The following is a 17,428-nucleotide window of genomic DNA, read 5'->3' as shown; positions in this document are numbered from 1 at the left end:
ACATAGGTCTTGATATTTATGACATGTGTAAATTCATGAATTATGAATTTTTAAATAAATATTATAGACATTAGCTCGTGGGTATTACACAGTTTAGTTGCCACTTATATGTTTACATCACATGTTCTAGTGAATTTTGGTCTTAATGTTCATTATCAGTCTGGTTTGCAATTTGCACAAATCTGCATTAGGCACTTTATATCCTTTGTTGGATAGTTGCATTCAAGCAGGGAATATCAAGCACCAGTCACTTTAATAGCCCGTGGTTCGGGTATTCTGCATTCAAGCAGTTATGATATTCATTGGGGCCATTCATGAGATATGTGCAATATTATTAATGATAGGAAATGAACTATGTTTATAAATGTCGCAATGTACATTTTTTAAACACATGATGACTTTTAGTATATTTTATAATAGCATGAACTGTGGTATATATTGTTTATTACATTACATACATACATAATTTTTTCTTGCAATGTTGTGATCAAGTGATTACACCAAGAATCAGTCGTCTGTTCTTCCGTTTGGAAAGTTGCACCCATTTCTATGTTTGTTCTCAAAGTCATGTGATGCATGACAGGAGGTGTGGCCCTTAGGAAGGGTCAGGGAAAAAAAGCATATAAATTAACAGGTTGACTGGTTCAACGGTGTGTGAACAAGAGTACATCGTACTCGAAACGCGTCATTTGAAAGGTCTTAAATAAATATAACATCCTGCCTGAAAACGTGGGGTCTGCCTTCTTCTTTCGCCGCGCTGCCTGCGTGGAGGTTCGAGGATTTGCACTGCATATATATATATATATATATATATATATATATATATATATATATCTGGAACACTCCAAACTTTCTCATCCAAGTAAGGCACTGACTCCGTGAAAATTAGTTGATTCCAAATAAGTTTATTCTCTCATTTAGGCTGCTTGACGCGTTTCGGCGGTAAGCACCCGCCTTGTTCACAACATCATGACAGACTGTGATTGTATTTATACCCCTTAGTCATTGCATTACATCATGCACGTTTAACTCCTGTTTCCATGCACATTTTAGCTTGTTTTTCACATTTCACACTCAAGTCAAACCCAGTTCCCATGGTAATATGGGCGTCGTCCTCTTTAGATTGACATAAACGAGTTACTTTCATTTTCACTGTTAATTGATTACATCATCCGCCCCCATGCATGGTTTCGTTCCTATAGAAACCCTCCTGCCACATGAGCCCAGTGATTTCCTCATTCCTGCCTTGCCTGTCAATCGCTGTGTGTGTGCCTCGCTTATGCCTAGCCTGACCGACCTTCACGCGTCAAATCGCTGGGACAATCCCTGCTTACTCTCGCCTGGAGCCCAATCCTGGATACCGCAGCGCAGAAGAAGAGAGGAGACCCAAGTGCAGGTGAGCAGTGTATTTTATTTCGTCGGGGAGACAGCACACCTCAGCATATATATATATATATATATTTTTTTTTTTTAGAAAAGTCATGTACCGTATTTTTTGGCGTCTAAGACAACTTTTTAACCCATGAAAATCTTCTCAAAAGTCGGGGGTCATCTTATATGTCGGGGGTCGTCTTATAAACTGGTATACAGCAAGCTGAAACTTCAGGGACAGGCGCCCTCTAGCTGAGCCACCGTGCACTGCATCCCGGCCAGCCGCCCCCTCTACCTGCTCTCATGCGTACTCACATTGCGTACTACCGCTTGGATCGTCTTGGAGACAGGGAGGGCTGGGCAGACAGGGAGGTAGAGCTGACCCACCCAATCCAAGCAGACCTTGTATGCAGTGTGCACAGGAAATACCGGTACATCGCTTGCCGTGATTGGCTGGTTGTTGTATACTGGGATTGGCGGTTCTGAGGGAAGGCAGTCTATCTGGTGAGCAGATACATTTGGTGGTGAATACAGTACAGCACAGCACCAGTATCTGTACCGGTTCATACAGTACAGCACCAGTACATACAGTACAGTATACAAATGGCTAACAGTCAAGACCCCAGAATGGCTCCACCAGCAGGAAGAAAGAAATATGAAGCCAGTTTCAAACTTAAAGTTGTAAACTTTGCCATGGAACATAATAACTGTGCTGATGCAAGACAATATGGAGTAACAGAAAAGATGGTTCGGGACTGGAAAGCAAATGAAAAAGCATTAAAGAGTATGCCAAGGGGTAAGTGTGCATCAAAAAGAGGCACCCCACATTGGCCTGAACTCAAAAAACATGTAACAGACATGGTGAATGAGCATCGCCAAAGCGGTTATGTAGTGACACTAAATAAAATACGTTTGTTTGCACTTCAGTGGGCCAAATCTAACCAAGATCACAGCAACAGATTTAAGGCCACTGTATCCTGGTGTACTAGATTCTTGGACAGGCATAATCTGGTACTGAGGCAAAAGACGAAAATTGCACAAAAATTACCTGCAGATCTTGATGCCCAAGTACATAGTTTCCATCGATACGTAATACAACAGCCCAATAAACATGGCCACGCGTTAAGTAGTATCGGAAATATGGATGGAACTCCAATGAATTTTGATATGGCTGGAAATAAAACTGTCCATCCAAAAGGTGAAACAACTATTTTAATTAAAACAACAGGACATGAGAAGTCCTGCTTTACAGTGCTACTAGTATGCAAAGCTGATGGCGCCAAACTGAGACCAATGATTATTTTTAAAAAGAAAAACAATGCCGAAACTCAAGTTTCCTGTTGGTTGTTTTGTACATGTGAATGAAAAAGGCTGGATGGATGAAGAAGGGGTAAAGCTATGGCTTGATAATGTATGGAGCAGGCGACCAGGTGGACTTATTCAAAAACGTAGTCTACTGGTGTGGGATATGTTCCAAGGCTCATTTAACTCCCAGCACCAAGCAAAGGCTGGCAAGAATAAACACAGATGCGGCAGTTATTCCTGCAGGATTGACATAAATGGTACAGCCACTGGATGTGTGCCTAAACAAGCCATTTAAAGATCGCATTCGAGAACAGTGGAATGAGTGGATGGTTAGCGGCAAAAAGTCATTCACAAGAGGAGGAAACATGTATGCTCCACATTTGGTTGTTTTGTGAAAGTTTGTCATAAAAGCCTGGAATGATATTGATGCAGAAACAGTAATCAAGTCTTTCGAGAAGTGTGGCATATCAAATTCATTAGATGGTATGGAGAACAACTACTTGTGGCAAGATGAAGAGGAAGCCGAAGCCGAGACCACACCATCTGATACGGAATTAGATCCATACGATGACTGCCTTACAAATATATCACAAGATGTTATTGATTTACTTATGATATCAGATGACGAACAGGAGGATTTTTAAGGCTTTTAAAGGGAAACTGGCACGCAAGCAAATCCTGTAAAAATAGCTTGGAGTTATGATGGGCGTTGCTGACTCGCCAGGGACTTGCCCAGCACTTGCTCGCTCTCTATTGTTTGTTATCTTCCTCTTATCATCATCAGTTCCAGTGTGGTTGAGAGCTTTGAAAACAAACAGCATGGCAGCTCCCATGGGTTTATTGTCTTATCCTTCCTTTCAGCTTTAGAGTGAATTAGGAAAGTTGAATCCACTTGCACTGTTTTATGTTTACATGTTTGATGACAAACAGCCTTATGTTTATAAGTGAAAGTTTTCCTACTAAGTACCTGCATGTCATAAGCATTTGAATTACAATTACCATATTAAAATCAAATCTGATGTTTTTTTAATTTTTATTTGATGTGCGTTGGAAGAGGGGTCGTCTTATACAGAGAGTAAAGCCCAAACCTTATATTTTAACTGGAAAAGTAGGGGGTCGTCTTATACGCCCAGTCGTCTTATCCGCCGGACAATATAGTACATAGACTCCGATCAGATCTTGGGGTGTTCCATGACACTTCACAGAACCCTTCCCATCCAGGAAGAGGGTTTACTCAATCTCTTTGCTAGAGTAACTTTCCGACCATATCCAGGACGAGAAAGAGTCTGAATTTGTGAGTTCTCATAAAGGTGCATGCTAGTAGACGTTCACAGATTCATAAGGGATATGACACCAAATTCCTAATGATCGTCATTGAAAACGCTCAACACAAATCCATAAACGTCTGATTGAATTACTTTTGGAACTCCTGGCAGGTCTAAGTGAGGTAGTGTTAGTTGTAAACATATGCTTCTGGCTGAAAATACCTTTGGAATATGGGCACAAATTCTTTACTGATGTGTTGATTATTAGGCATGTTATATGTCTATCATCAATCTTCCCACATCTTTATAGGATATATTTTAAAGCTTCCACTGTATGTGGCAGTTCTTGGAACAGAAGATATTGTTGGGGAGGGAGAATTTGGCAGTGAGGCAGCTCTTAAAGTTTCCTTGAGGTGTTTCTCAATGGCATAACCAGGGAAGTATGTCTCTGGGCCAAATTCAATCACGTGAAATGGGCCTCCTTCCCCAGGGCAGTTGGCCTGCCCCTACATTCCCTCTGCCTGGAGCCACTGTGCTTGCTTCACTTAGGAAAGATATGCCATGGTTGTGATAATAAATCGTTTTGAATTGTCTGTGTAGCCAACCCATCATCACAAGAGATTATTCCAAATTTGAATTCTAACCTTTATCCTGCTCTCCTGCAACATCCCCACCACACTTTTAGGAAAACACTAAAAATCCATACAAAAGTGGAATCCACAAACAGGTTTCAAATGTTCACTGCCTGATTACATGTTGTTTATGGGAAATTGTGAAACTTCTCAACCTTCTTTCCTTTTATTTTGTGCCAGCTGTTAGCTGTGGTCACCCAGGCAGCCCTATTTATGGAAGAACAAGCGGAAATGGTTTCAACTTCAATGATGTTGTTTCCTTCGCCTGCAACACGGGGTACGTCATGCAAGGCCCTACGCGTGCGCAGTGCCAGGCAAACAGACAGTGGAGTCACCCTCCACCAATATGTAAAGGTATGTGTAACATTAATTCGACTTTGTACTATTGAATCAAAGGTTTATTGAAGAAAATGTGTTGCTTTCTTGTTTACAGATGAGATCAAATAAAATGTTCATAGTTGTAATTTCATCACATCCATCCACACTAGCCTTTATATGACCGGGTTTAGCAGAGTGATTAACCCCTTCGCCGCAGGGCTAATTCCCCGCAACGCGGGGGGAGGGGGGACGCTGGCGGGGCCGCGGTGCTAGTGACGAGCTCGGCTCGTCATGCAGCACAGTGGCGCTTTGCTGTCCAAGCCCGTTTGACGGAACGCCCAGCACAGCAGGGGAATTATCCCCACGTGGGCGTTCCACGGCGGTTATGACGAGCTCAGCTGGTCATGAGCACAGCGCCACTGTGCCTCATGACGAACTGAGCTCGTCATTAGCGCCGAAGGAAGAGTCGCTGTGAACCAGTCAGATTGTTCCTCATGACACCAGAATCAAATCTGTTACAGACCTGTCAGCCTACAAATACATTCCACTGTGCGAGATAGTGGCGGGGATTTAGAGGTGGCATTGCCTCATGCCGAGAGCTACATAAGAGGCACTCTCCCCTCCACAAACCCCCAATGCACCCTTCCCCTCAAAAACCAAAAAGGGTTGCTCAGGCTATCGCCAATTTCCTGTGGTGTTTTCAAACTCCTTAATGGACATCAGCTGTTAACTGCCTCCAGAGATGAGCTTGAAAGCCACTTTGTGCAGTGGTTTCTGGTTCGTCTTCCCGGCCACAATGTGATTTTGGATCCTCACGGGTTACCTTGTGAACAGAGCCAAAATTGTGTGACAAACAGTGGCACCATGTGAGTTGGCAGATATGTCCTTATGATTAGAGTTAGGCAGAAAATGGGCCTTATGAGAGCAGGAGCTACTTTGGCTTTACCAGTGGGGCTTTCCAGTTGAGAAGATCAAGCATTTAGAAATGGTGGTTGACTATACACCCATCAATACTGACTTGTCTGCTCCCACATCTTACATTGTTACCTCTGCAATAAGACATGGGAAAGATATGCACTCTTTCACATAAGAGTGTCCCTAACATACTGGAAAATGCCTGGCACAAATAAGACACACTAATTTCTTAGAAACTTACAATGTACTTTTACAACAAAATGGGGTGTGTCAGGATCGTACATTTGCCGTGCACAACATGTATTTGGTCAGTTTTTTGATGGAGTTTATTCTCCTGGCTATAACAAAGCTTACAATTTGATGGATTTTACTCTCCTCCATTAGCAAAGGAGGGAATTTATTCAAAATATAGACCGAAAAACCACCAGCCAAATTCTGGGTCAAGCATTAGGAAACTCATCACAAATAAGTTCTCAACTCTGATCCTGAAAACATCAAACAGGCATGCAGCAATACAGAAATGAAATATTACCTGGTAGGGACTCTAGATTGGTCATGGGACATCATACACTGCTGTAAGCATGGAAGTGCCATTGCGCACTTAATGACTAACAGCATTGACCAGTGACAGCATTGCAGCTTCTTATAGATCAGTGTTATGGTCCCTGAATCACAACATGCTAGCCCTAGCAATTCATTTGATACTGCAAGGCCATGCATCCTTCCACTTTTTATTTAATTTAGCCCTAGGGATGGGGTCCCTGGGGCCTTATAAGGCTCTGAAAGGGGGGTGAATGCCCCCTCCTAGAATTTGGGGCCAGGGATGAAGTTCCTGGGGCTAAATTAGGCTCCGGAAGAGGTGTCCGCGCATCTCCTTCCTCTTTAAAAAAAATGCCCCAGTCCATGCTGCATGAAGGCCAACCTTATGCCATGCATGCCAAATGCCTGCATGTGGTTGGCAGCCTGGAGGGTGTTGGCTGCCTGCGAGTGGGCACCGAGGCTAAAAGCCATGTGCGGCATAGAGTTGGCTGCCTGATTGGCATTTCTTCACAGGGCCTAGCTGCAGGCCTTGCCTGGTGACAAACCACCTGCTGTGAACGGACAAAAACTGTGTGTAGCATGGGGTTGGCTACAAGTGGGTGTTTGAACAGAGGGCCTGGCTGGCTAACCCCATACCACGCATGACCTAAAAACTTGCATGTCGTGGCGTTGGCTGCTTTATGGGGTGGTTGGCTGCATGCCTTGGAGCCAACCCTCTAGCTTACCTGACACAGGCCATGCACAGCAGAGATTGGCTTTACGTATGGTAATAAAATATTACATTGCGTAAAGAAAAACTCTGGAAATTCACTGGAAAAAACAAAGGTTAAAGTGGCATTATAGTTAGAAATTATTATTTAAAAAGTTATAGTTAGGTGAATATGTCTGTAACAACATAACTTTTTGAGCACAAACAGGTACAGAAACTTACCAGTTATAGATAGCAGAGCTAATTATAACTTGCGCCCCCACCAAGAACTGCTCATGGCCTCACACTTTACATCACTCATGACATGTTCAGTGACATCTTTTATGACCCAGATTCCAGCCCCCTGCAGGCAGTCAACCCCACACTGCACATGGCCTTTGGCTGTGGGTGGTGAGAGGTTGGTCTCTGGACAGCTCCAGTGGCTAACTTCCCCCACAGGCTGCCAGCACCATGCCGTGGGCAACCTTTGGCATGAGCCGTGTAGGCTTGGTCTTTGAGCCTGACTCAATGCCATTGGGCCAAAACATATATATTAAAAGGAGTGAGTATATTAAAACCACTTGCCACTCACCCCTGAGCACTTTCCCTCGAGAAACGAGGCGGGAATCAACACCGTACAACAGGCTTCTTAAGCGCACTGAATACTAGTCGCATTTCTGAGACCTTAGTTCCTGAGGCGGAAGCCGGGAGCATTTGATCGTTTTTTAAAACTGTTATTACTTTGTTTTGTACCTGTTTTAACACCACTTGCCACTCACCCCTGAGCACTTTCCCTCGAGAAACGAGGCGGGAATCAACACCGTACAGCGGATCTAACGCTTACGGGTAGGAACCAACAGCGCTGCCTTTCGCGCGCCAACCCCCCTGGCCACGCCCACTGCTGGAGGCCACGCCCACCACCTGACAGGCTTCTTAAGCGCACTGAATACTAGTCGCATTTCTGAGACCTTAGTTCCTGAGGCGGAAGCCGGGAGCATTTGATTGTTTTTTAAAACTGTTATTACTTTGTTTTGTACCTGTTTTAACACCACTTGCCACTCACCCCTGAGCACTTTCCCTCGAGAAACGAGGCGGGAATCAACACCGTACAGCGGATCTAACGCTTACGGGTAGGAACCAACAGCGCTGCCTTTCGCGCGTCAAACCCCCTGACCACGCCCACTGCTGGAGGCCACGCCCCCTTCCATCTACAAGTATGTGCATTCCCTGGAGGCGCAGCGGGCGCGCCAAGGGCGCGCCTAAGGCAAGCCCGTCTGTGCCCGTCTGTGCCAGGCCGAGCCCAGGGCCCCAAACCCCTGGAAATTTTGGTTCATCTTGGCGAACTTATTCATCAGAGACGCTTCACTCTCTGAGACTCCCCGTCAAACATACGTGCAAGCCCTTACAGAACGACCGGCTTAGTTCTAGCACAGGCCCTTCCTGCAACTTCCATCTAGAGGTCCCCCAGCGCTGTAAACGGTTTACCATAAGCTGCCAGTCCATACAGAAGTGGTCTCTAGGCAGTCTGAACTGTTGATCACTCTGCAAACACAAAAGGGACATCCACGACCTCCTGTCTGAGGACACACTGGATGCCCTGTTCCTCACTGAGACTTGGCTACACGATAGTGCGGGTCCTGATATTGCAGAAGCATTACCATCTAACTATGCCATTATAAGAAAGGACCGAATCAGCGGAACGGGGGGAGGCATAGCTGTTATCTTCAAAAAATCATTTCATTGCACTTTGGAATCAATTTCGTTAATTGCCTCTGAGACAGCCCTTTTCAAACTCCAACTGCACCCCAAATTCACCTTTACTGGTCTGTTGATATATAGACCACCTGGTCCTGCCCTAGCCTGGGCCACCCAGGTCGTGGATTGGATCGCCTCGGTTAGGAGCAATTATGACAGTCTGTCAATCATAGGCGACCTAAACATACACCTGGATGCCCCATCTAACAAGCTAGGCAGTAACTTAATCCACAACCTTGCGGCCATGAACTTGGCGCTTTGGAACTCGGGAGCAACTCACAAAGGAGGCCATCTTTTAGATCCTATTTTTTCCAGCATTTTTATATCACACTGCCCTCCTGCTTTACCTTTACACTGGTCTGATCACTTTCTAGTCCATTTCAGTGTACCCAATCCAACGGATAGTAGGCCCTCTAGCCTGACATTTCGATCTCAATATAGGAACTGGAAGAAGCTGGATATAAACCAACTCCTTTCCACTTTAGATTCCGCCCCAGTGGGCGATATATTTAACACGAATGATATCGAGACAGTAGCTACTAAGATTAATGACTGGCTGCCAGGAGCCTTGGATATTTGTCTGCCCCTGGCTCACAAAAAACTTAAAACCCACAACCCTCCTGCGCCTTGGTACAACGAATCACTGAAGGCTACACAATCCAAATGCAAACGTTTGGAACGTTTAGGGAGGAAGGAATACTCCTGCACAGCTGGTACGACGTATAGGAATGAACTAAAACTTTACCACAAAGCGTGTACCTTGGCTAGGACTACCTATGTGGCAAAAACAATTGCAGAGGCTACAGACAAATCTAAAATACTATTCAACTTAGTAAAGGACTTAGCTGGGGCAAATACCACAGCTAAACCTCTTCCGCTGAACGATGTTCAATGTGAAGAACTGGCCCTGGTCTTTACAAATAAGATAGAGACTATCTATCAGGATATAGTACTGCAACAACAGACGCAGACCAAAATGCTCTCGGACCCTGATCCCAGTAAGGATAACACCTCCTACCCGACAAACCTCTCTCATGAGCCATTGTTATCCTGGCCTGAACTCAATATGCAGGACCTTCAAGCCAACTTAGGGAAACTGAAATCGGGTTCCCCTATCGACCCCCTTCCTATTTCAGTACTCAAACTCCTCGATACTCCGCACCTTTCTGTCATATGCCAGACCCTGAACCTATCCCTTTCCTCTGCAAAGGTTCCATCTATATGGAAACATGCAATGGTCTCACCACTCCTGAAAAAACCATCAGCTGACCCTAAAAACCCGGCCAATTTCCGTCCTATATCTTTACTACCTGCTTTCTTCAAAATTTTGGAGACACACGTCCGCGGCATTCTTGCCAAGTATGCGGAGAAAAACGACTTACTAGACCCTTCGCAATCGGGTTTCCGTCCTGGTTACTCGAGAGAGACAACATTGCTCGGGGTGATGGAAAATCTTCGCCTCCTGGTCGACAGAGGGGAGTCTGCTGCGCTGATCCTTCTGGATCTCAGCGCAGCATTCGACACCATCTCCCACCCTATTTTGTTAAAATCCCTCTCGGCCATGGGCATCAGGGGTACTGCTTTGGACTGGCTTGCATCCTTCCTTTCAGTTAGGACATTTCAGATTGCTTCCAATACCTCAACCTCTAAAATCCATAGATCCCCCTATGGTGTCCCTGAGGGATCAGTTGTGAGTCCCCTGCTCTTTAACCTGTATGCAACCCCTCTGGCTCAGATTGCAGAAGAAACAGGATTAAAAATGTTTACCTATGCGGACGACTCACAGATTGTCTTCTCACTTTCAAACAGTGATCAGGACGCCCCCTCCTGCCTTCAAACCGGCCTCAGGAAAATTGCAACTTGGATAAGTGACAACTTACTCAAGTTGAATGGCAACAAAACTGAGGTTCTAATACTGGGTCCTGATCACAACCTTTGGAATCCCAGACACTGGCCCTATGAAATGGGATCGCTACCTATCCCGTCACCTCAAGTACGTAACCTGGGCATAATCATAGATAATAAGTTAACCATGGAGCCACAAGTTAACAATTTATCTGCCACCTGTTTTACCATCCTGAGGTGGCTCAGAAAAATCATCTGGATGCTGCCAGAAGACACTCAGAAAACAGTAGTTAATGCACTCATCACCTCCCGCTTAGATTACGGCAATATCCTATATTTAGGATCAGCACAAACAGCCATGAGACGTCTACAACTTGTCCAAAATGCCGCAGCTAGACTACTGTGTAAGTGTCCCAGAAGGGAAAGAAATTCAGGCCACATCAAGGCACTTCACTGGTTGAAAGTTGAAAACCGAGTCAAATTCAAAACATTGAGCTTTATGCACAAAATTAAATGGGGAAAAGCCCCAAGTTACTTACAATCCCTTGTGCAGCCTTATATGCCGGCTTGCTGCCTTAGATCGGCATCTCAATGTCTCTTCAGCGTGCCGAAAGTGCGCAGAGCAAAGATTGGAGGTAGGTCTTTCTCCTTGCTGGGCCCCAAGCTTTGGAATGCCCTCCCATTGCACTTACGCTTAGAAACGCGCTACAACCACTTCCGTAGAGCCATCAAAACCTGGCTCTTTAACCAGTAAACGGCTCTTGCTCCCTCTCAGAGTTGCACAATCTGCTCTTGAACTTAGTGTCTCTCAGCGCCGGGAAACCCTTTTTGGGTAGCTGTCGCGCTTTAGAAACCTATTAAATAAATAAATAAATAAATAAGTGAGTCATGTTGTCACCTTCCCTGATCCTTAATTGGCCCTGGGGACCCCATCCCCCTTCGTTAATTCCAATCATAAAGGAGGGGGGTCCATGTGGTCCCATTCCTGAGCCTTAAAAGGCCCCAGGGAACCCATTCCCCGGGCTGAAATCCATTAAAAAAGGGAGGGGGCAGCAGGGCCTCCCAGCCCCTAGCCTACTGTGGCGCGAGGAAGCCATTCTCTCGGGCCTCTCAAATTATAGGTGGGTGACCTATTGTCCATCTTTGGGCAACCACCAAGCATGACCCCCTCCCTGGGCCTCATTAGGCTCCAGAACCCCATCCCCTGAGTACATTTATATAACAAAATGGGTGAGGGGATAGGTGGCCCCCACTCCCTGACACTTCTCAAGCCCCAAGAACCCCACCACCTTGGGGTTATAGATGGGTGCCCCAGTGCCCACCAGGGGATCAACAAACAGCACATTTGGGGCGACAGAGAAATCTCAATAGTTTGATGTTATGTTCAATAGTTGCCAGAAACTATTCACTCCTGGGTAAGGTTAGGGGGCTTATAGTGGCATAGGGCCAGATGTAGGTAGCCCTTTACCGATCGGAATCGGCCGAAAATACCGATTTTCGGCCGTTTCCGATCGGTAAAGGGCTATTGAGATGTAGGGGCACATTTTCGGTAATTTTACCGAATCGGTATCATTACCGAATCGGTAAATTTACCGATTCGGTAATATGTACCGAATCGGTAAAATAATTACCGATTCGGTAATATTTACCGATTCGGTAAAATTACCGAAAATGCAATGTAGGTAGGCAATGTACCTCCTGCACATGGCTTACAGAATCGGTATTTTACCATGGAAAACAAATCCATGGTAAAATACCGATTCCGGTGTGCATGCACATGTGTGCATGCACACCTATGCCATGTGACAGGCAGACCTGCCCTTAGAGCAGGTCTGTGTGCCACATGGCACCCACGCCTGTTTAGGGGGTGCCAGGGGGTGTCAAAGTGACACCCCCTGCACCCTTGTGAAATTCGGTATTTACCGATTCGGTAAATACCGAATCGGTAAAGCCTATTGATTCCTATGGGCTTTGAAGCCCATAGGAATCAATAGGCTTTACCGATTCGGTATTTACCGAATCGGTAAATACCGAATTTTACCGATTCGGTAAAAGGGAACATCTGGATTCCCTACATACCAACCCCTCACATTTACCGAATCTTAATTACCGAATCGGTAAAATTCGGTAATTTTCGGTAATTAAGATTCGGTAAATGTTACTTACCTACATCTGGCCCTTTGTGAGCTAGCTGGTCTAAAGGCTAATGTATCTTTTGGAGGTGTCTGAATCAGTCTGGACACCAGTCCCTTGGTTTATATTGTCTAAACGTGCAGATCCTATATAGATTTTTAGGAACTACACACCAACACCCTTGTTAATAGCAGTTGGAAATGACAGTTCAGCCAAGGTGGAAGTTTTAAATCAGAAAGAACATGTCTCCAAATCTGGCACGTGCGGCAATCCATAAACCTCCCTGATGGAAATCTTATTTGTTCTGATCTATTCTGTGGAGGCCCCAGTTATCACTGTATTGATTATTTTTACGACTTACTTGATTGGTGCTTTTCTGTTTGCCCTGGTTACTCCTATTTTATTACAGCATACATTTTTTCTATTTTCTTGTTTGCAAAATATGAACATCCATATCTGTTGCTGTAAAAAAAAAGTAGCACCTCTGTGCAAATTAGAACAGATCTAAAAAAACTAATAACAACCTGGCTTGTTATATAATCTGGCCTTTGACAGGGTATTCATGAGATTATTTTTAAAAACTTCAAAAAGGGATTAATTTTCTTTTTTTTTTGCACAGTGGTCAACTGCACTGATCCAGGGATTCCTGGGAACTCCATTCGAGAAAGCAAAATAGAACATGGAAACTTCACTTATGGAACTGTGGTGTTCTATGACTGCAATCCAGGATATTACCTATTTGGATCTTCTGTGTTAGTATGTCAGCCTAATAGTCACTGGGACAAACAACTACCAGAATGCATTAGTAAGTTTATATTTTATGTTTTGAAAAAATAATGATGTTTCAGACATTTGTTTTTCAGATTGATTATCATTATTATGTATGTACATTAAATGAACAGTGTGAACAATCCATAGTTGTTTTTCTGCCCAGTTCTAACAAAAGAGTATAGCTAAGATAAACACTAGGGACCACATCACCTAAACAGTTTATGCTTTTTCTGTGCTTGACTGTGTTAAAGTTAAAAGAATACCATTGTAATGTAAAATTGCAAGATATCAAAGTATTTGAATATGGCAGTAATATATAATGGAAGGCAATCTGTGTTATATTATATGGCTTTCCAAAATTCAATTACTTTGTAATATATTGCTAACTCATGGCACATTGATGCTCTTGACATCTCAAACACATATAATGACAGACAACACAGACATGTTGGGTCCAATAACTATAGTTATTTGTATGTGTAAGCTAAGCTCATGTGTGCAAATACCTCAATGTATGTGTGCAAGCTATTGAGAAATGGTGAAGTTGCATTTATAAATTGGGTTACTTAGGCATAATAGTATCCCAATATGGTGCAATAGGATGCCCCACCATGGAAAAATATTATGCTTGGGAACATTTGCTTTGCAGGGGTGGGAGTGAGTGATCTATGATTTGGATGTCCCGGAAAGTATAGCAAAACCCACAAACGTTTGTCACAGTCTTGTCCATTTCCCATTGCTCAGGCAATACCTGAAATAAATGTGTTTCTATGGTGGGAACAGACAGAGAACACACCCAGAAGTAGTCTGTGGATAGCCAGAGGGAAACACTCTTCCCCAAGTAGGAGAAGGAGAAGAACGCAACTGTATGCATGCATAGGCATTTTTGCATAAGCAATTACTGTATGCATAATTCTATATTGTTGAATCTGGCCCTCTTTCCAGGGTCATCCCCAAATATTTTGCCTTCTCTCCTCCTGTTTTGCTGATTTAGTTTTTGTTGGCTCTAGGATTATACATACTTTACCACAGCTAACCAGTGCTAAAGTGCTTGTCCTCTCTCCTTTAAACATGGTAAAATTGGCTTATACCCAAGTAGCACATTTAATTAACTTATACAGCCCTAGTAAACTAGTACTACAGGTACACATGACATGCAAACTAAATGTTACTAGTTGGCCTGGGATACTAATAGTGCCACCCTCTTAAGTAGCCCTTGCAAACTTGTCTCAGGACAGACATTGCTCCTGTGTGTGCAGTTCTAAACTGCCATTTCAACCTGAAAAAATAAACAGGTCTAAAACTCAATTTTTATCACATATAAGTAACCCCTAATGCCCTAAACAGCCCATATGTCTGGGTGCATTTTATTGAAAATGTGTGACATAATTGTAAGTTTTATATGTCCTGGTTGTAAAAAACACACACATTCGTATTATTCTACGGTTAGGCCTGCCTCTCCCATATGATAACATTAGCATACCTTATTACATTTAATAATTGACAACTTTTGTGTTGGGACAGGTAAGAATGTAATGTTTGGCATCTGAGGAATTGTAATTTAAAACCCTCTTCAATGGTAAAATCAAATTTGAAGTCACAATTCTGAAAATGGCATCTTTGGAAAGTGGCCTTTTCTAGTCCCAACAATTTGGTACCTGCAGTCTGCGTCCTCGGATACATGATTAGATATAGCTAGCAGTTGGCATTTCTGTATTCCTCTCAGACAGTATCACAATAGATGGTCTAGGTGTCGGCAGGATGTCCCATCCTGAGTTCATGGGAGGGGCGGAGCTGTCACCTACCACACTTGCACTTCAAAGGCACTAGCCCAGCACACTCACAAAATACTTTACACTAGCCTATTGTGCACCTAGACATACTGGGACCAGAGAAAGGCAGCAGGAAATTCTTGTCACCCCTATAGAGAGGGAAACACTAGAAGCTTCTCCCACTTCAGAGGGGGCATCAGGTATAAAGATTCTGAGATCTATGCTTCGGTTCACTCCTGGGCCTGTGGATACTAGAGAAGAAAGACACCCTGCTGCCCTGCTGCTTGAAGCCTGCCCTGCACCATTCATCCCGGGCTGAAGTGACTCCAAGGGTCAGATGATTGACATGTCATGAGCGCTGGGACATGGCTTAAACTCCAGAGGCCTCTCTGTCACTGTCCAGCTGACCTACCTCAACTGGACCTTCAGCTGGCTCTGCCATCTGGTCTCTGCTGGAGTGGATTCCTGCTCACAGGCCGTGGATCCTTGGTCTGGCATCTGTTAAGCTCCTTCATGAATAAGAGGAGAAATCCTGAAGTTTTGGACTCTTCATGACCTTGAACAATGGGAAGCTTTGGGGAACCCGACTGCTCACGCCACTGCAACCATAAGCTACGCAATATCTGTACTTCACGCTACAGCATTGACAACCCTCATGATTGGTTACTCCAATCTATAGCAACAACCATCCTTAATGCCCGAAAGGATTGTCGCCCTACAGTGACGACTGTCGATGATGCCCGATATGCTCTTCATGCTACAGCAATGATATGATTATCCACTACACTCTTCCTGTTCCTTGCGGGCTCCTCCATTACGAACAGAACTCTGCGCACTGGACTTTAGAAGTTAACTTTTTCAACTGGACTAACCTGTTCCCTGTATCTGGCCTCTGCTCCATTGCAGTTGGCCTGAACTTGTGACTTTTACACAGTCTTGTATGACCAGATAGCAACGAGTAGCGCTTTGTGCTTTTATCGACTATACTTATGTCAAACCTTTAAAATGGCAAATCTGTGGTTCTACTAATTGGATTTTGGTGATTTGGTGTGAAATACTTTCTGAGGGCATGTAATGGGAGGACAAAATCGGACAGACCCGGTCTACCGACCTTCAACAGAGAAGGGCAAAATTCCATTATATATTATATTTTGGTTGAACCCAGAACATGGGATGGTGTTCTGGACTTTCAGATCTTCCACAATGCCCTGGTTATGACACTTAAACTAGGGAGTTGGGCCTGTCTAACCCCGCACCAGAGCCCAATTCGTTACATCATCCACTCTTGCTAACTAACAACAGGCGGAGAGTTAAATGGCCACACATACAAGGTTCCCCAAACAAACTCTCACATATCTACCAACAGGCCTGCCACATCTAAGACAAATGGGAGAGGTTGGGTAAATGGATATGCATTCAGGTTTAGAGGACAGGCCTCTGGAAATACACAAAGAGTTGACTTCTAAACTGTTTGATGTGTTCTACCCGGAAGGAAGTAAAAAGGCAAAACCTGCCTCGGCCCATCCCTGGTAGAAGGCCAATTGCCGGAAATCTAAAAAAGATTTGTTAATTGCTGTAAAAGCTAAGGACAAGCAAAGGATTAGGCAATGTTGGCTTAGGTACAATCGGGTCATCCCAAGGGAAAAGAAAGATTGGGTAGCCAATAAATGGGATGATCTTAGAATTGCACTTAAGTGTAAGGACTCAAAATCTTTTTGGGCAATTGTTAGTTCTGGGGGGAGGGAGGGTAGATTGGCGACTGAACCCAATATAGCTGCAGCAGTTTGGGAAGCTCATTTTGGAGCCCTGTATGCATATACGGGCGATGACGGTTCTTCAACCCCAATCTCAGGCCTCCTCCTTGAGCATTGATTGGAGGGGGCCTGGGAGATCTCTTCCTGTGAGGTTGAAGCCGCCATCGTCAAACTACTACCTAATAAGGTGCCCGGCCTAGATAAGCTCCCAGGGGACTTGTTTCGGCCTGAACCAAAAATATGGGCACCATATCTATGTGTACTTTTTAATGCCATATTAAAGGGCATGGACCCGCCGGATACCTGGCGTGGTGCAGAGATAGTCCCTATCTACAAAAAAAGGTTGTCCTCTTAAACCGTCCAA

General features: G+C 44.3%; 1 protein-coding gene across 1 annotated transcript in view; it reads left to right on the top strand.

Annotated features, from left to right (window-relative positions):
• The window catches only part of CSMD3 (CUB and Sushi multiple domains 3), a 2,596,150-nt gene that overhangs the window by 2,333,872 nt on the left and 244,850 nt on the right, over nt 1-17,428 (top strand). The window contains exons 55-56 of the mRNA XM_086918068.1: nt 4,754-4,927; nt 13,387-13,572. Coding sequence (XP_086774194.1) covers nt 4,754-4,927; nt 13,387-13,572 — 360 coding nt within the window. The remainder of the gene's footprint in view (nt 1-4,753; nt 4,928-13,386; nt 13,573-17,428) is intronic.

This window comes from Lissotriton vulgaris, chromosome 4_1, assembly GCF_964263255.1.
Source record: "Lissotriton vulgaris chromosome 4_1, aLisVul1.2, whole genome shotgun sequence".
NCBI classification, from domain to species: Eukaryota; Metazoa; Chordata; class Amphibia; order Caudata; family Salamandridae; genus Lissotriton; species Lissotriton vulgaris.
The sequence above is the reverse complement of the archived record's forward strand: the minus strand, read 5'-3'. Positions and strand labels throughout refer to the sequence as shown.